General features: G+C 57.5%; 1 protein-coding gene across 1 annotated transcript in view; it reads left to right on the top strand.

Moving 5' to 3' along the window:
- Window positions 1-21871, top strand: part of LOC144940803 (protein sidekick-2-like) — a 223213-nt gene that overhangs the window by 168922 nt on the left and 32420 nt on the right. Inside the window, 18 exon segments of the mRNA XM_078867226.1 lie at window positions 1312-1349; window positions 1351-1380; window positions 1382-1517; window positions 2247-2646; window positions 3066-3202; window positions 6386-6533; window positions 8286-8426; window positions 9374-9558; window positions 11398-11513; window positions 11906-12134; window positions 14005-14103; window positions 15333-15524; window positions 15773-15894; window positions 17220-17329; window positions 18350-18500; window positions 18832-19072; window positions 20011-20126; window positions 20930-21251. Coding sequence (XP_078723352.1) covers window positions 1312-1349; window positions 1351-1380; window positions 1382-1517; window positions 2247-2646; window positions 3066-3202; window positions 6386-6533; window positions 8286-8426; window positions 9374-9558; window positions 11398-11513; window positions 11906-12134; window positions 14005-14103; window positions 15333-15524; window positions 15773-15894; window positions 17220-17329; window positions 18350-18500; window positions 18832-19072; window positions 20011-20126; window positions 20930-21251 — 2913 coding nt within the window.

Below are 21871 nucleotides of genomic sequence, written 5' to 3'. Positions count from 1 at the left end.
GACTTATTTAGCCCACCGGTGTGCTGAAGAGAGAATCAGCAGCATTTTAAAATTTGAGTAGTACAACGTTTCGCTGATAATTACAATCAGCTTCATCGGGTAAGAATGGTGAAGCTCTCCTGTTGCTTCCGGTCTTAAATAGAGCAGCATCAGGGTGACGTCATCATTTAATTCAATTCAATGTGGTGCAGTGATTCATGGCAAGGAGGGGGAGGGTATTATAATTATATAGATTGGTAATCATTCTATTGTTATTCATTGGTATTTGTTTCCCTTATAAGGAATTGTAATTGTATTTATTTCATAATACGCTTCCAGGCCGCACTAAGCCTGTAGCTGTCAGAGCGATTGAAATTATTTATGTTTCTCTCAATTTCAATGGATTCTCTAATTAGTCTTGGCCAGTAATAATTAGTTTTTTGGATATCCATCGCACAAAGGCGGCGGTCACCAGCATCGCGCGGCGTTTTCAGATGCGCTTCTGCGGCCGTCTGGAACGCTCCTGGAGCTATGCACTTTTAAATCATCATCATCATCATCATAGTCTAGATTGACGAACTCATTTCTTTAGAACTGCTGTTTGTGTTTAGTTTCTTGTCCTTCCCGCACCTGTGATTAGCGCGGTTGGCTACGTACGGTGTGAACATACATATTTTTTTATTACCCCCCCACCTCTTTCCCCCATGTATGTAGACCAGGTGTTGAGTCACCTTGTGCCGCACGGGGGACAGCTGCCCCTGGGGGTGCCCATTCAAATTTGTTGCTACGTGATGCGCGTGTGTCACGTGCGTGCGTGTGTGTGTGTATCATGGGGAGCGGTAGTGTAGCGGTTAGCACTACGAACCTGGCAACCCGAGTTCGATTCCCGCTCACGGCCAAACACCTAGTGACGATTATCTGAACCGGTCCTGGGCCTCAACCTAGGTCGACTCAGCCTCAACATCGCCACTGGGGAGACCGAGGCGATCGGGCGTGGTTGCTGGCCACCCACCCCCTCGTGCACCGTGCCGGCCTTCATAGGTGGTCTCTAACAGCACTTGCCCCAACAGTCTGTTCAGGCTATACGGGGATCTTTGTCTTTATCGTGCTCTCCTGGGTCTCACGGAGGTCGACTCGGTCTTAAACGAGTGGCGTGTAAACATCAGCGATGGAGAGAGACAAAGGCGGCCGGGCGTGGTGTCAGTTGGCCACCGACCAACCGCCGAGTGTGCCGCGTTCGACCTTCGCAAGTGCTCGCTGACAGCACTTGCCCCCCAACACATCTGTTTACAAGGTGGGGGCAAGCTGGGCCACCTTTGTCTTTGCGCACAGGGGGAGTGAAGCTCTCGCTGCCCGCGTCCCCTCGCCGCCCTCGGCGTGGAGGGGGGGCCCCTGGCGGCCCGCCCCGCGCCTCTCGCTGCTGGAGTCGGGGGGGCTCCGCGTGGCGCCCGTGCAGATGCTCGACTCGGGCACGTACGCGTGCCAGGCCAAGAACTACCGCGGGGACGCGACGGCCAGCGCGCGTATCACCGTGTGGGGTGAGGAGCGCTCCCTCCCCCCTGCCCCCCACCCCCTTGCCTCCCCTCCCCCCCTCCGCCTCCCTCCCCCAGCGCCCCAGCGCGCGCATCACCGTGTGGGGTGAGGAGCCCCACCCCCCAGCCTTCCCCCTCCCTCCCCTCCGACCCCCTCCCCCCAGCACGCGCATCACCGTGTGGGGTGAGGAGCCCCACCCCCCAGCCTCCTCCCTCCCCTCTGCCCCCCTCCCCCACTCCTCTTCCGTCCTCCCTCCCCCCTTTCTCCCCCCCCCAGCCCTCTCCCACTCCCCCCCCTCCCTCCCCCTCTCCCTCCCCCCTCGCCCACGGTACACCCCCCACCCCCACCACATGAGCACCGCTCCCTACCAGCCCCCAACAAACTGGAAGCCCCCCCCCCCCTCCACCTCCTCCTCCCGGTAGTGGTGAGCGATGGAGGTTTGCGCCAAGGGTGAGCGCGAGTGGTGAGCGTTGGTGGTGAGCCCTCGTGGTGAGCGATCGAGGCGCGGATTTACAAATGTCAGCTGTTGCTGGACTCGACGAGCGGGGGCTCGAGCAGAGATGGAGAGCTCGTCTCGGTGTGCTGTGGCGCGCGTGCACGTGTTGTGGATGCGTGACACAAAGACAAAGATGCCCCGTATAGCCTCAACAGAATGTTGGGGCAAGTGCTGTTTTAGCGCGCTAACGCGTGACTGCCCCCCCCCCCTTTTGCCACTGCCCCCCCCCCCCCCACAGTGCGCACTCGCATCTCAGACCCCCCGCGCGACAAGAGCGTGGTTCGTGGGGGGCGCGCCGAGCTGCAGTGCGGGGTGACCCACGACCCCGCGGTGAGCGTGTTCGTCGCGTGGGAGAAGGATGGAGCCCCCCTGGGGACCGGACCCCCCTCTCCCTCCTCCTCCTCTTCCTCCTCCTCCCTACCCCCGGGGTCGTCAGTGCTCGTCTCGTCGTCGTCATCGTCGTCTTCGTCTGCGGCGTCGTCGTCGACTGGGGGCTCGCTGTGGGGGGCGGCCGTGCCCCCCACGCGCAGAGAGCTCCTCGTGGTGCCCAGGGCCATGGCAGCGGACACGGGCACCTACGCGTGCCGAGTGACGTCCGCGGCCGGCAACGACACGCGGAGAGCCAGGCTCGACGTCAGGTGCAGCGTCGTCATCAGCAGCGTATCCATCATCATCGTCATCAGCAGCAGCAGCGTCGTCATCAGCAGCGTATCCATCATCGTCATCAGCAGCAGCATCGACATCATCAGCAACGTCGTCATCAGCAGCATCGACATCATCAGCAGCAGCATCATCAGCAGCGTCGTCATCAGCAACGTATCCATCATCGTCACTATCAGCAGCAGCATCATCAGCAGCCGTCGTCATCAGCAGCGTATCCATCATCATCAGCAGCATCGACATCATCAGCAGCGTCGTCATCAGCAGCGTATCCATCATCGTCATCATCATCAGCAGCAGCAGCAGCATCGTCATCACCATCGTCATCATCGTCAGCAGCAGTCGTCACAGTCATCACATTCATTTGGGCTGCGTTTCTTCTCGCCCCCCCCCCCAGGGAGATGCCGCACCCCCCCCAGAACGTGAGGGCGCGTGTGAGCGCCACCTACAGGCGGGTGGCCGAGGTGTCGTGGGTGCGAGGCTACGACGGAAACAGCGCCCTCGTCGGCTACACCCTCGAGTTCTCCGTGAACGGTCAAGAATGCCCTCGTTCATCATCATCATGTCACCATCGTTATTATTACCATCATTATCATGTCACCATCGTTATTATCACCATCATCATCATGTCACCATCGTTATTATCACCATAATCATGTCACCATCGTTATTATTACCATCATCATGTCACCATCGTTATTATCATCATCATATCGTGATCGTTATCATAATATCATGATAATCGTCATATCATATCATTATCATATCATCATTATCATTACCATATCATCACAATCATTACCATATCATCATTATTATCATCATCATATCATCATCATTACTACTAACTGGGCTTGTTTACTGCTACTGTTAACTATTTCTATTTTATCAGGTAAGGCCCCACTGAGCTACGTAGCTCTTTTTTAGAAGCGACTTGGCCACAAATGATAGCCCAACCTTGACCAAGTGGCTTATCACGTGGACATTTAAATCAGCCAAATACTCTAAACCATGATGATGTTTCTAAATGTGGAGGGAAAACCCGGAGGAAAAATCCACGCGACAACGGGGAGGGAGACACCGCAGACTTCAAACATAGAGCAGGCTTCAGGGTCGGGATCGAACCGACTACCTCCTGTATACCAGGCGAGGTAGTTAACATCTCCCAGCCACCGTGGTGATGATTAGAGAGAGAGACACGCAAACTCCAAATATACAGCGGGCATCAGGGTCGGGACCGAACCCACACACGACCTCCTGTATACCACACTCTAAAACTCACTCACACACACACGAACTCACGCACACAATTTGACACTCAAACTCACTCGCACACAACAGCGCGCGAACCAACTTCTATGTAGAAAGACGCCCGAGTCTGGATTCGAACCGGGGTGCCTCTTGCCGGGCGGCACGAGCTGTTGCCACCACGCTGCCAGCATCCTTTCGTTTAATCACTGGCACCAATTAATCTCTAATGGATCGCCGGTTAATCGCTAATTGCCCACTTGATTAACTTATTAGCGTGATTACTGGAAGACTCGAGTGGCACCAGGACACGGTCTGGTGGCGCCGCATCGCCCACGAGGCCAGGCCAGATGTTACACTTTCTGCTGCTGCCACCAGAGGGTTACAGGAACTGAGAAGCGGTTTCTAATCTGCGCGTCTGCTTATGTGCGTGTGTGCGTGTGTGCCCAGTACCAAATGAATTATACTGGTAGGAACCTCCTGGTTACACCAGCCCACAAGGGATTATTGTGTCCGTCCGTCGTGCAGGGAGGGGCTGGGTGGGGAGCGAGTGGTTGCCTTGTGGATAGATTCACCCCTCGCAATTTGAATGTGGACTTTCCAGGGCTGCTTTGAACAGAAAATGAACGACAATGCTTAATCGGTGCTCATTTGAGCAGGAATTAGGGATCCTTTTGTAGGGTCGTGGCCCAGGATTTGTACAGATATCACTTGCCAATGATGTTGTTCAGTGTGGTACGGATGCATGTTGGACTTCTTTCACACCGTACGTAGCCAACCGCGCTAATCGGAGGTGCTGGGGAAGGACAGCAAACTAAACATAACCAGCAGTTCGAAGGAAATGAGTTGTCAATCTCGATGATTATGATGATTTAAAAGTGCGTAGCTCCAGTGGCTTCCTAATATCGGAAGCAAGAGCGTTCCAGACGGCCGCAGAAGCGCATCTGAAAGCGCGCAACGCAGTGACCACCGTCTTTGTCCGATGGTTCGCCAAAAGCGGGGTTGTTAACGGAGTGCGCTAACCACTGCGCCACCACTCCTCGCCTAACCCCCACCCACCGACGTTGCAGTCCCTCTGTGATGACTCTGCGACTCCACTGCTGGATGAAAGCCTCCCCATGACCCACGGCACGGGCGTTGTGCCCCCACCTTTGGCCTTCAGATAAATGCTTCAATGCTTTAAGTGGTGCGAGTGTGGGTGGTGGTAGTTAGTGGTGGGCGGTGTGGTGGGTGGCTGGGTGGGGTGGGGGGGGCTTTGAGGGAGTTCGTGGGTGGTGGTGGTGGTGGTGGTGGAGGGGTACTTTGTTCTTTTGTTTCCATGTTAATTCAATTACTTTTAATGCCGCTCGCAGCAATTTGCGGCCCTCTCTCGCGCGCGCGCCGATGATGCTGATGGGCCGTGAATGTCAATGTGCGGAGATGTTTGGGGGGGCTGCTCCTGCAGTGTGAATCCTAATGCTGCTGCTGCTGCTGCTGCGATGCCGTATTCGCCATCGTCGTGGAGTGGTGGTGGTGGTTGTTGTTGTTTGTGTTGTTGTTGTTGTGTTGTTGTTGTTGTTGATGCTTGGGGCTGACTTCCGTCGCCAGATATAGGCGCCCGCATTGACTCTTCACGCACAACAAGAAAGGGAATGGGGGGGGGGTTAAATAAATAAATATTGCGCGCAACTTTACGCTATTTGTCAATAACATTGTGTGTGCGCGTGTGTGCCTGGTCTTAGGGGTAACACATATATGATAGGCGACGTTTCGGGCAAAGCCCTCACCCCATCCCCTGTGTTTATCGATTTGGTGATGCTGGGTGGTGGTGGTGGGTGGTGGTGGTGGGTGGTGGTGGTGGGGTGGTGGTGGTGGTGGTGGTGGTGGGTGGTGGTGGTGGTGGTGGTGGTGGGTGGTGGTGGTGGTGGTGGTGGTGGTGGTGGTGGTGGTGGTGGGTGGTGGTGGTGGTGGTGGGTGGTGGTGGTGGTGGTGGGTGGTGGTGGTGGTGGTGGGTGGTGGTGGTGGGTGGTGGTGGTGGTGGGTCGTGGTGGGTGATGGTGGTGCTGGGTGGTGGTGGTGGTGCTGCTGGGTGGTGGTGCTGCTGGGTGGTGGTGCTGGGTGGTGGTGGTAGTGGTGGTGGTGGTGATGACGCTGTGTGGTGGTGGTAACGATGCTGTGGTGGTGGTGGTGGTGATGACGGTGCTTGGTGGTGGTGCTGTGTGGTGGTGGTGGTGCTGTGTGGTGGTGGTGGTAGTGGTGGTGGATGTGGTGACGCTGTGTGGTGGTGGTGGTGGTGGTGACGATGCTGTGGTGGTGGTGGTGACGGCGCTGTGTGGTGGTGGTGGGTGATGGTGGTGCTGGGTGGTGGTGGTGACGATGCTGTGTGGTGGTGGTGGTGGTGCTGTGTGGTGGTGGTGCTGTATGGTGCTGTGTGGTGTTGGTGCTGTGTGGTGGTGGTGTGGTGACGGCGCTGCGTGTCCCCTGCTGCAGGCTCCCCGTGGAGGATCCTGCTGCAGGGGCTGCCCGCGGACTCCCTCAACGTCTCCACGCCGCCGCTCGCGCCCGGCAGCTCCTGCCGCTTCCGCCTCAGCGGCCTCAACGGCGTGGGCACCGGGGAGCCCAGCGCGGAGAGCGAGAGGTGGGGGCTCGGGGGGAGGGGAGGGGCACGGGGGAGGGGAGGGGCACCGGGGGAGCCCAGCGCGGAGAGCGAGAGGTGGGGGCTCGGGGGGAGGGGAGGGGCACGGGGGAGGGGGAGGGGCACCGGGGAGCCCAGCGCGGAGAGCGAGAGGTGGGGGCTCGGGGGGAGGGGAGGGGCACGGGGGGAGGGGAGGGGCACCGGGGAGCCCAGCGCGGAGAGCGAGAGGTGGGGGCTCGGGGGGGAGGGGAGGGGCACGGGGCAGGGGAGGGGCACCGGGGAGCCCAGCGCGGAGAGCGAGAGGTGGGGGCTCGGGGGAGGGGAGGGGCACGGGGGGAGGGGAGGGGCACCGGGGAGCCCAGCGCGGAGAGCGAGAGGTGGGGGCTCGGGGGGAGGGGAGGGGCACGGGGGGACGGGAGGGGCACGGGGGGACGGGAGGGGCACCGGGGAGCCCAGCGCGGAGAGCGAGAGGTGGGGGCTCGGGGGGAGGGGAGGGGCACGGGGGAGGGGCACGGGGGAGGGGAGGGGCACCGGGGAGCCCAGCGCTGAGAGCGAGATCTGGGGCCACTGGGGGAGGGGAGGGGCACGGGGGAGGGGAGGGGCACGGGGGGGAGGGGCACGGGGGAGGGGAGGGGGCACCGGGGAGCCCAGCGCGGAGAGCGAAATGTGGGGGCACTGGGGGAGGGGCACGGGGGGAGGGGAGGGGCACGGGGGGAGGGGTGGGGCACGGGGGGAGGAGGGGTGGGGGGGCACGGGGGGAGGGGTGGGGCACGGGGGTGGGGGGCACTGGGGGAGGGGAGAATGGGGGAGCCGAGAACAGAACGCGAGGGGGGGTGGGCACATCCCACTCTTGCTCACAGCAGTGGCAACCATCTGACGATCATGAGAGATCGTAGCGACAATGATTCCGGTGATGATGATAGGAATGATGGCGATCCATATCATAGTGACAATGTCCATGACAGCGGTGATGATGGTCATGAAATAGACGGTGACGACACCGCTCCACACGAGATCTTACATCCCAAGGCATTGTTCGAGTGAAATGTTTTAATTATATTTTTTTTAATAGACGGCGATGCCAGTAAATTATGATTATTACAATAATGAAGGGTGATGTTAATTAAATAAGATGGCTGGTGGTGCTGGTGATGATGATGATGGTAATGAAGATGATAATGATGATGATGGTGGGTGATGATGATGGTGATGATGGTGATAATGATGATGGTGGTAATGATGATGGTGATGAGGATGGTGGTAATGATGATAAAGATGGTGGTAATGATGATGAAGTTGGTGGTAATGATGATGGTGACAATGATGATGGTGATGATGGTGGTAATGATGATGGTGATAATGATGATGGTGATGATGGTGGTAATGATGATGGTGGTGGTGGAAATGATGATGGTGACAAAGACCGTGATGATGATGATGGTGGTGGTAATGATGATGAAGATGGTGGTAATGATGATGGTGGTAATAATAATGATGGTGATAATGATGATGGTGGTGGTAATGATGATGATGGTGGTAATAATGATGATGCTGACGAAGACCGTGATGATGATGATGGTGGTGGTAATGATGATGGTGGTGGTAATGATGATGATGATGGTGATGAAGACCGTGATAATGATGATGGTGATGATGATTGTGGTAATGATGATGATGGTGGTGGTAATGATGATGATGCTGACGAAGACCGTGATGATGATGATGATGATAACGATGATCTTGGCCATCAAACAGGATCTCCTTCCCCGAAGAGCCTCCGGACGCCCCCCCGAGAAAAGTGGTCACGTCCGGGCGCACGAACGAGACGATCGTCCTGCAGTGGCTGCCCCCCCTCGAGAGCCAATGGAACGGGCCGCTCAAGGGCTACCTCATCAGGTGCCCACAACTTGTGTGTGGTTCATCTTCCTTGGTTCTTTCGGTAAAGTCACGTAGGAGGGAAATAATAAAATAATACAAATATTAAACGAGAAAATGTTCGTGCTGTGGATTTCACACCTGATGATGATTGGCTTGTGTTGCAGTCGAAACGTCGTGAGAATTTTTTATTGTTTAATATTTTGTATTATTTTATTATTTCCCTTCTACGTGACTTTACCGAAAGAACCAATAATATGAATCACTGCAGTCACGAAATCTTTAAATCAAAATTTGTGTGTGGTTGCCTACGACTTGCCTGTGGTTGCCTACGACCTTGCGTTTTGTTGTCTACGACCTGTGTGACGTATGGCTCCGTATCACGTGGACACTGAAAAGCGAAAAGCGGCATGAGAGGCTGCAGGTCTTCATCCAAATCCGAGATTGTACAAAATATTGGAAAGTTTTAAAAAGCAGTGTAACAACAGCAGCTGGAATTCCCGACTGAGTGATGTGCACTATCTCTTTCTCTCTCTCGGTCTCTGTGTCTCATTCTCTCTGTGTCTCTGTGTCTCTCTCTCGGTCTCTGTGTCTCATTCTCTCTGTGTCTCTCTCCCGGTCTCTGTGTCTCATTCTCTCTGTGTCTCTGCGTCTCTCTCCCGGTCTCTGTGTCTCATTCTCTCTGTGTCTCTGTGTCTCTCTCCCGGTCTCTGTGTCTCATTCTCTCTGTGTCTCTGTGTCTCTCTCCCGGTCTCTGTGTTTCCCGGTCTCTCTGTCTCTCTCTCTGTATCCCTCTCTATCTCTCTCCCTGTCTCTCTGTGTCTCTCTCCCTGTCTCTCTCTCTCTCTCTGTATCTATCTGTCTCTCTCCCTCTCTGTTTTTCTCCCTGTCTCTCTCTGTCTTTGTCTCTCTCCCTGTCTCTCTCTCTCCGCGTCTCTCTGTCTCTGTCTCTCCCGGTGTCTCTGCAGGTACAAGCTGGCCGACTCAGGCGCCGACTACCAGTACAAGAACCTCCCCAACGCGGAGCTGGGCAGCTACGTCCTGGAGGAGCTGCGAGTGTGGACCGGCTACGCCATGGCCGTGGCCGCCTACAACGGCGCAGGCCTAGGGCCTTACAGCTCGCCACCGGCCCGCGATGCCACGCTGGAGGGAGGTGAGGGCTAGCCCCACCCCCCAGCCCCCCCCACCCCCCAACTGGGCGTCCTCACCAGGCACTCACTCACCCATCACTCACCTGTCACTCACTCACCCATCACTCGCCACTCATCCGTCACTCATCCATCACTCATATCAGTACTCGGCACACATCACTAATCACACGTCACTCACCCATCAAAACTCAACACTCGCCCGTGACTCACCCGTCAGTCACTCACCCCATGTCTCAAATGAGTACCTGGTGCAGTGGTGTGTAAACATCACCACTGGAGAGTGGAGAGACAAAGGCGGCCGGGCGTGGTGCTGGCCACCCACCCCCTCGACGCCGATGATGATGTCGACGACGGCGATGATGATGTCGACGGCGACGATGATGATGTCGACGATGAAGATGATGACGACGATGATGACGATGATGATGTCGACAGCGATGATGATGACGATGATGACGACGACGATGATGATGATGACGACGATGATGATGATGACGATGGTGATGACGACGATGATGATGATGATGACGACGACGACGATGATGATGATGTCGACGATGATGATGATGACGACGATGATGATGATGACGACGATGATGATGATGATGACGATGGTGATGACGACGATGATGATGATGACGACGACGATGATGATGACGACGGCGACAATCGCGATGTGACAGCAAGCGCCTAAACGTGGCCCCCGCTCACGCCCCTCGTTCCCGTGCAATCCGCGTCGCGTTATTTTCGCCAGAGGCGCCCTTGATCGGAAGCTGCGGGAACTCTGCGAGCATTTATTAAATGTTAATTGCTGGCTAATTGAACATTACTGGGGGAGAGGGGGGCAAAGGGTGGGCACTCCGCTTCGCTTTAATTTGCGTGGCATGAATAAGGTATGAACGATAAGAGCTCCTTACCTCCTCGTGTCTCTCTCTTTGTCGATGGCCGTGTAACACGAGGTGTGTGTGTATACGTGTCTGTGTGTGTGTGTACGTGTTTGTGTGTACGTGTCTGTGTGTGTGTATACGTGTCTGTGTGTGTACGTGTTTGTGTGTGTATGTGTTTGTGTGTGTATACGTGTCTGTGTGTGTGTACGTGTCTCTGTTTGTACGTGTCTGTGTGTGTGTATATACGTGTCTGTGTGTGTGTACGTGTCTGTGTGTGTATACGTGTCTGTGTGTGTATACGTGTCTGTGTGTGTGTACGTGTCTGTGTGTGTATACGTGTCTGTGTGTGTATACGTGTGTGTGTGTATATGTGTGTGTCTGTGTGTGTGGCCAGGTGTGGTGCTGCCCACCCACCCCCTCGTGTGCCGTGCCGGCCTTCACAGGTGCTCGCTAGCAGCACTTGCCCGAACAGTCTGTTAAGGCTATGCGGGGGATCTTTGTCTTCGTGTGTGTGTGTGTGGATGGGGAGCGGTGGTGCAGCGGTTTGCGCGCTGCGTTACGAACCCGGTTACGTGAGTTCGATTCCCGCTCATCTGAACCGGACCTGGGCATCCCCTAGGTCGACTCAGCCTCAAATGAGTACCTAGTCCAGTGTGTGAACATCGCCACTGGGGAGACAAAGGCGGTCGTTCGTGGTGCTAGCCACCCACCCCTCGTGCAATGTCCCGGCAATTAATAGGCGCTCGCCAACAGCACTCGCTCCGTCAGTCTGTTCCAGGCGATATGAGTGGGAACTTTGTCTATGTTTATAACAGTTATCATGTTCAGTGAACCCAGGGCCTTGCCAGCACTTCAAGTGGCCTCCAAGTGTACCTAGCTTGGCACAAGCGCCGTGGTGATGTCACTGCCGCTAAGTGGCTGCTGCTGCTGCTGTTGTTGTTGTTTGTGCCCCAGTCCCCACAGCGCCACCAGAGAGGGTCCAAGCTGAGGCCGTCAACTCAAGCGCCATCAAGATTACCTGGCGACCTCCAGATCCCCTACGCACCAACGGGATCCCTCGCGCATACAGGGTACCCACTGATCCCCCACCCAGTCACCCAGACAACCAACTAGCCACCCACCCAGTCACTCAGACACCCAGCGATCCCCCCACCCAGACACGCAGACACACGCCCAGCCACTCGGGCACCCAGCAGAGTGAGCTGCAGCTTTGGGTCTGAAACGTAAATGGCCATCGTTTATTTATTTATTTAGCCCCAATTACCGCTGGCTCGTTAAGTGGCGGCAGAGGCGGTCGAGGTAACGAGGCTGACGCCGTTTCTCGGGTCACGTTGGGCCTCTCTGTCGCTCAAGTGGCTCGCGCTCACGGGGGGGTGTGGGGGGGGGCTCTGTTGCCATGGTGACGCTGTTGCCTTGTCCCCCCCCCCCCCATTACCCCCCCCGCCCGCTCCCCGGCTCCCAGCTGTTGGTACGTCGCACCTCCTCCGTCGCCAATGACGACGACGATGATGAGGATGCGGGCGCGGCTGCCGATTGGCTGGTGGCGCCGGACTCGTCCGACCCCCTGCACGTTGCCGTGGCGACGGGGCTGCCCGCGTACACGGAGTTCGCGGTGACGGTGCGGTGCGCGACCTCGCCGGGAGAGGGGCCCGAGAACGCCCCACCGGCACGGGCACGCACCCTGCACGACGGTACGGGCGAGAGAGACAAAGGCGGCCTCCCCTTCCCTACCCCCCGCCCCCCCCGTACACCACGACCACTCTCTTACCCCTCCGCCGCCTCCCCCCCCCTCCCCCACGCCAGCTCCTCCCCTCGGCTCCCCCAGGACCCCCTCCTACCCCTCCCGACGACCCCTCACCTCGCCCCCCCCCCTACCCCTCCCCCTCGCCTCCCCCGCATTCTCACCTCCCCCAGGCCCCCCCACCTTTCCCGACGAACCCCTCATCCCGCCCCCTCCCCTCGCCTACCCCCCCCACCTCCTACCCCCTATCCCTCCCGCCGACCCCCAGTATACAGACAAAGATCCCCCGTATAGCCTTCAACAGACTGTTGGGGCAAGTGCTGTTTGTGAGCATCTATGAAGGTGGGAACAACACACGAGTGGGTGGATGGCCAGCATCATTGCCCGGCCGCCTTTGTCTCCCGAGTGGCGATGTTCACACACTTCACCAGGTACTCATTTGAGGCTGAGTCGACCTAGGGGAGGCCCGGGTAGTCAGATTCGTAGCGCGGCGTAGCGCTAACCGCCACACTGCGTGTACAACAACAGCTGCCATTCGCCAATAAGTGGCGGTGGCATCACCACGACGCCTGTGCCAGGCTAGGTGCACGTTGAGGCCACGTGAAGTGCTCGAACGCCCGCCGGCAGGAAGTCACGGGGCAGACCCAGCAGGTGCCACGGGTCGACTGACTGAGATGTACACAAACATGCACACGAGTACACGTGCACACGTGCGTGCACAGAGGCAAGGCTGATTGGTCAAAATGCCTTCCGTGAACTCGCTGTCCAAAGTGGCCCCGCGGGAGAGTCACCGCTGACTTTCGTGCCCAAGTGGCTCATGGCACGCCAGGATGTGGAGCCGAGTGGACTTGTAGATAACTAGTCCCAGCGGTGTCACGGTCGGCCTCTGTGGAGTGGAGAAAGGAGGAGGAGGGAGGCGGAGGAGGAGGTTCGTGGCCATTTGGGGGCATTCGCCCTCCAGCAACAGAGGAGGGGCGGGTAAATCGCAGCACCTCGGCACACCGTGGGGGGCACGGGTGGTGCGTCACCTCGGTCAGCCAACCCATGGCACCTGATGGGTCTGACACGCGCGACCTCCTTGCCAGCGAGCCCTCGACACTTTCACGCAATCGCCTCGAAGGGCACCCAGCCTGGCACAATCGCTCCAGTGATATCACCGCCAGTCAGTGGCGAACGGCGGCTGTTGTTCGTGTGTCGTTGTGGTGGTGGGGAGCGATGGTCACCCTGGTTCGATGCAATAGAACTCGGATATTTGAACCGGTCCTGGGCTTGTGCTAGGTCGACTCAGCCTCAAATGAGCATCATCAGCGTTGGGGAGATAAGGGTGGCTGGGCACGGTCCTGGCCACCCACCACCTCGTGTGCCATGTTGCCCTTCACAGGTGCTACTCGATTTAAAGCTTTCGTGACTGCAGGGATTCATCTTCTTGGTTTTTTCGGTAAAGTCACGTAGAAGGAAAATAATAAAATAATAATAATAATAAAACATTATAAAATACAATTCTCACGACGTTTCGGCCACAACGCAAGCAGCCGTCCTCAGGTGAAGAACAGGTCTGTCGGAAAGACAGCGTCTGAATGAACACCACCAAGCTTGGCAGCGTATATTTAAGCTGTTCTTCACCTGAGGACAGCTGCTTGCGTTGTGGCCGAAACGTCGTGAGAATTGTATTTTATTATGTTTTATTTTTATTATTTTATTATTTCCCTTCTACGTGACTTTACCGAAAGAACCAAGAAGGTGCTACTCGCTGAAGGAGCACTTGCCTCGACAGTTTATTGAAGGCCATTCGGGGGATCTTTGTCTTTGTGTGCCCACAGTTCCGGGCCGCGTGGAGAACCTCACGATGAGCGACGTGGACGGCCCCTCGCTGCGTCTCAGCTGGGACGAACCCCGGCGCAAGAACGGGGTCCTCTTGGGTACGCGTCCCCTCGCTCCCCCAACTCTCTCCACCCCCCCTCCTCCCTCAACCCCCCCCCTACCCATCTCTCTCCCCCCCACCCCCTTCTCTCTCTCCGACCTCTTCCTCCTACCCCCCTCCCCTCTCTCCACAACCCCCACCCCTCCCCACCCTCTCTATCTCCAAACAAGCTCGCTCAATGAGAGAGTGAATCTCAATGGGCCCCCCCCCCCTCTCACCTGCCTTCAAGGGAGACGAAGCTATTGGCTCAGCTGTGGTGGCGTGCATCGTGGTGGTGGTGTGTTGTGTGGTGTGCGATGTGGTGGACGGTGAACAGGCCACAGGCATGTGGGGGTATACGGGGTGTGGTGTGTGTGGTGGCTTGTGTGGTGGTGTGTATTGTGCAAGGCCATAGCTATGGAATCAACATTGGGGGGGGACCAAATCTTCCAGGTTGTCTGGGGGTCCCAACCCAGAAAAATATCAAAATTTGAAAACTCATTTCCTGCCTAAAATATTTTAAAAACACTAACACATGGGATGGACTTTTTATTTATATTTTACAATATTGTCTAATAGTGTTATTGTATTACATTGCTCTGTTTTTACTTTTTTACCATTTCTTGTGTCATTGTATGTAATGGCAGAGATTAGAGATGAATAAAGTACAACCATAACCACAATCATATAAACAGAAATCTATGCATTGATTTATATGAGGACAAGTCCAGATAATGTGGCCAAAGTTTAGCAAATTGTTGTTTTTATTTACATAGCATAGCTCTTTTTTCACAGCAATATATTTGGGGGGACATTTTAAGCATATTTGAATATTTGGGGGGATGTCCCCCCAAATTTATATTATAATTACGGCCCTGGTATGGTGGTGTGTAGTGGTTAGCGCGCTGCGCTGCTAACCCGGCGACCCGAATTCGATTCCGCACTCGTGACCAACACCGGTGACGATTATCCGAACCGGTCCCGGGCCTCCCCTAGGTCGACTCAGCCTCAAATGAGTACCTCGCGCGACGTGTAAAAAAAAAAAGTCTCCACCGAGTGAGACACATGCGCCGTGCGTCCCGTGCCCCTACAGCCCGTGCCCCTACAGCCCGTGCCCCTACAGCCCGTGCCCCTACAGCCCGTGCCCCTACAGCCCGTGCCCCTACAGCCCGTGCCCCTACAGCCCCTTAAGGCTATTAGGAGTGGGGGGGGATGTTTCTTTACTCCTCTGTGTGATGGTGTGCACAGGCTACAGTGTGTCGTGGGAACAGGTGAACACGACGCACAGCCGCGTGACGCACCACCTCGCCGCGGGGATACAGCTGCATCGAGTGGGGGGCCTGGCCCCCCACTCTGCGTACCGCCTGTGCGTCACGGCGCGCACCGAGGCCGGCTCTGGCTCCCCGTCCTGCGCCACCGTCACCAGCGGAGTCGCGCCCGGTGCGTGCGTGATGCTGGTGGTGATGGTGTTGTGGTGATGCTGTGGTGATGATGTGGTGCCGTGATGATGTTGTGGTGATGTTATGGTGATGTTGTGGTAATGTGGTGGTGATGTTGTGGTGATGTTGTGGTGATGTGGTGATGTTGTGGTGATGCTGTGGTGTTGTTGTGGTGATGTTGTGGTGATGTTGTGGTGTTGTTGTGGTGATGTTGTTGTGGTGTTGTGATGTTGTGCGATGTCGAAGCAGAGCAGCCCGGGGCCCCCACCATCGCGGCGGTGAGCACGGTGACTCCACGCTCCGTCGTGCTGCAGTTCCGCTCCGGCTTTGACGGGAAATCCTCCATCCTGCGCTGGCTGGCGGAGTCCCAGGTGACTCCTCAACATCCACCTCGTCGTGACGTCATGTCCATTGTCAACATCCACCTCGTCGTGACGTCATGTCCATTGTCAACATCCACCTTGTTGTGATTCAACATCCACCTCGTTGGCACTCGACATCCATTCCTCTCTTGTTCCCTTCCGTCTTCTCGTAGAAACGGCGATGGCACCAAATGAGGTCCCTCTCCTCTGTCTCCAACTCTCTCTCACCCTCTCATCTCTCTCTCCTTTTTTCACGATCAGAGGAAACAAGAAGATGCTCGGTGTAGCCGGCACTTTGCTTAGTTCATCATTTCGTTTTTTTGCAATGCTTTGCTTTATGTACCCCCCCTCCCTGTTTAAATGAAAGATTTCACGTTCTGCTCTCCTCCTTCTTACCCCATCCCTCTCTCCCCCCCCCCCCCTTTCTCTACCCCCTCTTTCCCTACTCTAAATCTATGTTCCTCCTGTTTTCTATGTAATATTTTTAAAAATTACGACAAGTGCTGCATCTGCACCCAGCCCTTCTCGCAGTCCTGCGGCCTCCGACGGTAGCTCGCATCTGCATGCAGAGGTCTCCTTCTCCTCTCTCTCCACCTCTCTCTGTCCTCCTTTCGCTCTCCTCTGCCTCGCACCAGCCACGCGGCATCCCGTACTCGTCGCCCTCTTTGTTGAGATCCATTCCTCACCTCGCCCAGCGGTGCAGTGGCTGGCCGCTTGCGCACAATCGCTCCATTGTGTTGGCGTGTGCAGTAATTGGCCGCTTGCGCACAAGCGCTTCCACGTCCATCGCCCACCCTTTTGGCCTCGCCCCCCCTCCCTCCCGATACGTTCCTTTCATTGGCTACCATAGTCTGATGAGCTCCCCCCTCCCTCTCCCTCCCCCCTCAACTCGCTTTTAAGGGATTACATCTTGAATCATTGCCTCACTTGATATAGCTAATCTGGCTGTGACGGTCCCACCTGATGACGGAGACTTGTGTTGCCTCCGAAACGTCGTGATTTTTGTTTTTATTTTATTTTACTTTCTGCGTGGCTTTACCGAAAGAACCTAAGAAGTTGGTGTACGGTGCTTTTTCTGCAATATTTTGCTGTCTTTTCTTGGATTTTCGGTTTGCACAATCACATAGTCACTATAAGATGTATTCTTGCTCATGTTTTTTGTTGCGGTTGCACCCGATTCTAGAGCCGAATGGCTCACAGGGCTATATAACTAATAAATGAACTTGAACTTGATAGGTGCTACTCGCCGACTGCACTTGCCCTGACCAGTTTGTTGAGGCTATACCGGGGGGGGGGGGGAACCTTTGTCTTTGTGTGCTCGTGCGCTGCTGCAGACCGGCCTGGTGGACGAGAGTGACGAGTGGAGCGAAGTTTTCGAGATGGACAACGACCCCAGCACGAGGTCGATCGAGATCCCAAACCTCAACCCCTACACCTTCTACAGGTGAGGCTCACCCCAGCCTGCTCACCCCAGCCGCTCCACCCCCCAAACCTCAACCCCTACTACACCTTCTACAGGTGAGGCTCACCCCAACCGCTCCACCCCAACCGCTCCACCCCAGCCGCTCCACCCCCCAAACCTCAACCCCTACACCTTCTACAGGTGAGGCTCACCCAAACCTGCTCACCCCAACCGCTCCACCCCCCAAACCTCAACCCCTACACCTTCTACAGGTGAGGCTCACCCCAACCGCTCCACCCCAACCGCTCCACCCCCCTCACCATCACCCCCCCCAACCCCTCCCACTACCCCCCGCCCCCATCTTACTTCTCACACCAGCAGCCATCACTCCAAACTCTCACCCCCCCACCACCACACACACCAACGCCCCACCCCCCATATCCCTCACCTCTGACCCTACCCACCCCTACACTTCAGCCCTGAATTGAATATCCTCACCCCACCCTTCAACGCTCACCCCAAACCCTCACCCCACCCTTCAACCCATCACCCCACTTTTCAACTCCTCACCCTCCCACTGGACCTGCCTCACCTCCCCATGCGGCTCCTCTCTCCTCTGTCACCTTCCCCCCTGTGAGATGATATGAGGTCAAATTTAAAATTCGCCCATTCCATCCTAGGATCCCAATGGGCAATGCATGGAAAGCAGGAAACTAAAACAGAACCAGGGGCAGCCGACCTCACTAAAGCAGGAAGGCCACTTGAAAGAGATTGGTTTTTCAAAGCAAACTTCAATTTATCTAGCGACTCTGAATTACTGACCCCTCCCCCATTGAGTTTACCTCCCCCCATTGAGATGACCCCCCAATTGAGATGACCCTCCTATTGAGATGACCCCTCCTATTGAGATGCCTCCCCCCCCCATTGAGATGACCCCCCCATTGAGATGACCCCCCCATTTAGATGACCCCCCCCCCCCATTGAGATGACCCCCCTATTGAGATGACCCCCCCCGCCATTGAGATGACCCCCCCCCACCGTGTCATCACCGTGGGGGTTCAGGTTCCGCCTGCGCCAGGCCGGCGTGGGGGGGGTGAGCGCCCCCAGCCTGCCGAGCCGCTGGATCCAAACGCTGCCGGCGCCTCCCGACGTCCCTCCCCAGAACGTGAGCGTCCGCACGGCGGGCGCCACCAGCCTGTGGGTGCGCTGGGTGGTGAGTGGCTTTCCTGCACAACCTCGGCACCGGCAATCGCAGCGGCGGCGACGGTGGTGGCGGTGACGGTCGCGGTGATGATGGCGGTGCTGATGGTTGTGGTGATTTCGGTGGCGGTGGCGGTTGCGGTGATGTTGGTGGCGACGACGGTGCTGGTGGTGGTGTTGGTGGCGGTTGAGGTGTTGACGGTGGCGGCAACAATGATGGCGGTGGCGGTGGAGGTGTTGGCGGTGATGACGGTGGGACCAGTTCGTGGTGGTGATGGTGGCGAGGGACGCGGGGAGTGAGTGCGATGCACCCCCACCAACGCGTGTCTCCTCCGCGTGCGCAGCCGCTGGCCGAGTGGCAGTACAACGGCATGCCCGAGTCGCTCGGCTACCGCATCCGCGTGGTGCGCGCCAGCGGGCCCTCGGAGCCGCCCGTCGACCGCACGGTGCCCGACCGCTCGGAGCGCGAGGCCACGCTGGCGCCGCTGCGGCCGCACGTGCCCTACGAGGTGCGCCTGCAGGCCTACAACGCCGTGGGCTCGGGGCCCTGGAGCGAGCCCGTGTCGGGGTTCACCAAGGAGGCCGGTGAGTCACGGAGCGGCGCCGAGGGGGGGCGGGGCGGTGGGGGGGATTCATCGCAGAGCCACGGGCCGGCAAACCAAACATAACAAGAAGAGCCGTTCGGTTTTTCGTTCGAATTCGGTACAAAAACGCAATACTTCAAGAGCGGAGGCAGGGATCGTTAAGGCACCTTCTTCACTCTCACACAGCAGGGAACTACAAACGCCCTCCGTGCTTACACGCTAGTCGCACATCCGTCTCATTCGACGGCACTGCCTAGCTGGCACGGTTGGCAGGCTGTCTAGCTGGCAGCATCTCAAGATGGTTAAGACGGCGGTGAACGAAGGTGACGAACAGCGACTCGGCGAGGCGGGGTCAACTTCCAGCAACAGCCCCGAGCTCTCGCCCCGGGCCCCCTTTTACCCTCCAGGCGTGGCCTCGCTCCGCCCCCTTTCTGGAACCTACTGAGCTTCTCTTTAGTTCTCCTCAGCCCCCCCCCCCCCCCCGGTATATACTTCCTCTGCTGACGTGTGTACTGCCCTCTGCCTGTCAGTACCACTTTTCCGTCGGCAGGCAGCGTTATTACACTACACGTTACACTACGTCGCAAAGCAGCTGCTTAAAGAGCTGCATGTGGCCTCCGAAGCCGCAGGTTGCCAACCCCTAATGTAGAGGGTGGCACGGGGTGGCACGGGCTTGACACGGGGTGGCGTGGGTTGGCACGTGGTTGACACGGGGTGACAAAGCTTTGACACGGGATGGCGTGGGTTGGCACGGGGTTGGCACGGGCTGACACGAAGTGGTGCGGGGGTTGGCATAGATCGGCACAAGGTGGCACGGTGTCACACGGGGGGTGGCACGAATTGACATGGAGTTCGGGCACGAGGTTGGCACGGGTTAGCACAGGGGTGGGCACGAGTTGACGAGCTGCAATAACCCACCGCCCCTCCTGCCCGCCACAGCCCCGTCCGCCGGTCCCTCCGACGTGAGCGCCAACGCCACGGGGCCCACGTCCCTCCTGGTCGACTGGGGGCCCGTCCCGGAGGCCCAGCGCAACGGCCTCATCCTGGGCTTCAAGGTGAGCGCCGCTCACCTTGCCACGTGGCAGGGTCACCACCTACGGGCTCCTCGCCCCGGGCCTCGCTAACGCCCTGGATGTGTTATCGGGCGCCGAGGTGGCAAGATGTTAACTACCTCGCCTGGTATACACGAGGTCGTGGGTTTCATCCTGACAATGACGACGCCTGCTGTATATTTGGAGTTTTCAGCTCTCTCTCTCTCTCTCTCCCTCTACGTGGTCAAGTGGATTTTTCTCCAGAGTCCTCCGGTTTTTTCCTCCGCGTTTAGAATCAACATCGCGCGTTTAGAGTATTTGGCTGATATACATTTCCACGTGATGAGCCACTTCAATGGGCTGATATTCGTGATGGCCAGGTCGCTTCTGAAAAATAGCTGTGCAGCTCAGTGGGGCCTTACCTGGTGAAATAAATAGAATCGAGTTTTAGTTTCTCTTCACCTGGGCCCGAGGTGGGCGTCTTGACACACTGCCCGCTGACGTCCCAAGCGCCTTGCGTGACAGGTGGTGGTGCCGGGTGGGTGCCGGGTGGTGGTGGCTGTGGTGGCCTTGCTGTACTCCAGCAGCGCTGTGGAGCAGCGTCGTGACCGATGAGCTACGAAGCCCTTTATCACAGACGGTTTCTGGCCGCACCTGGCGAGGTCACACTCGACGACAGAGTGACCCCGGTGACAGTCAGGTGGAGCGGCTACTCCTGCTGCTGCTGCTGCTGCTGCAGTGGCACAGCGGTGCACCGGATCGGTTCCGGCCCCTTCACCACCCCCCCTCCCACCTCGCCCCCCCAACCCCCATCGCTCACGCCGCAGGTGCTGTACCGGGCGGTGCCGCATCACGGCGCCACCGCCGACGCAGGAGACGGCGCGGACGGCCGCTATGACGGCGGGGGCGACGATCACGAGGAAGAGGGGGAAGCGGGGGAGGAAGAAGATGAGGAGGGAGGAAGAGGAGGAGGAGACGCCTCGGAGGACGCGTGGCTCGTGAAGCTGGTGCCGGGCACGTGGGCGCGCCACGCGTCGCTCGTGGGGCTGCGCAAGCACGCCGTGTACGAGGTGCGCGTGCGCGCCTACACGCGCGCCGGCGACGGCACGCGCGCATCCGAGCCCGCAGTGGCGCGCACGCTCGACGACGGTGAGCGCCGGTAGGGGGGGGGGGGGGTGAGGGGGGGAGTGAGGGGGTTAAGCAAAGTGGGGGGGGGGAGGGTTGAGGAGCTGTAGCTGAGGGGACAGGACACACGCACAAGCGGAGTCATCACTTTTTCAAGGCAAAGGGTCCCTTGTGAAACGAGTGTTTGAGTAACGGTATGTTATACGTGTGCGTGTGTGTGCGTGTGTGTGCGTGTGTGTGCGTGTGTGTGCGTGTGTGTGCGTGTGTATGTGTGTGTGTGTGCGTGTGTGCGTGTGTGTGCGTGTGTGTGCGTGTGTGTGTGCGTGTGTGTGCGTGTGTGTGCGTGTGTGTGCGTGTGTATGTGTGTGTGTGTGCGTGTGTGTGCTTGTGTGTGCGTGTGTGTGCGTGTGTGTGCGTGTGTGTGTGCGTGTGTGTGCGTGTGTGTGTGTCGTAGTCGTCGTAGGGGAGCGGTGGTGTAGCGGTTAGCGCTGCGCTGCGCTACAAACCTGGTGACCCGGGTTCGATTCCCGCTCACGGACAACACCACGGTGACGATGATCTGAACCGGTCCCGGGCCTCCCCTAGGTCGAATTAGCCTCAAATCAGTACCTGGTGCGGTGTGTAAACATCGCCACTAGGGAGAC

This window comes from Lampetra fluviatilis, chromosome 23 (genome assembly GCF_964198595.1).
Source record: "Lampetra fluviatilis chromosome 23, kcLamFluv1.1, whole genome shotgun sequence".
NCBI classification, from domain to species: domain Eukaryota; kingdom Metazoa; phylum Chordata; class Hyperoartia; order Petromyzontiformes; family Petromyzontidae; genus Lampetra; species Lampetra fluviatilis.
This window is presented reverse-complemented; position numbering and strand designations above follow the sequence as displayed.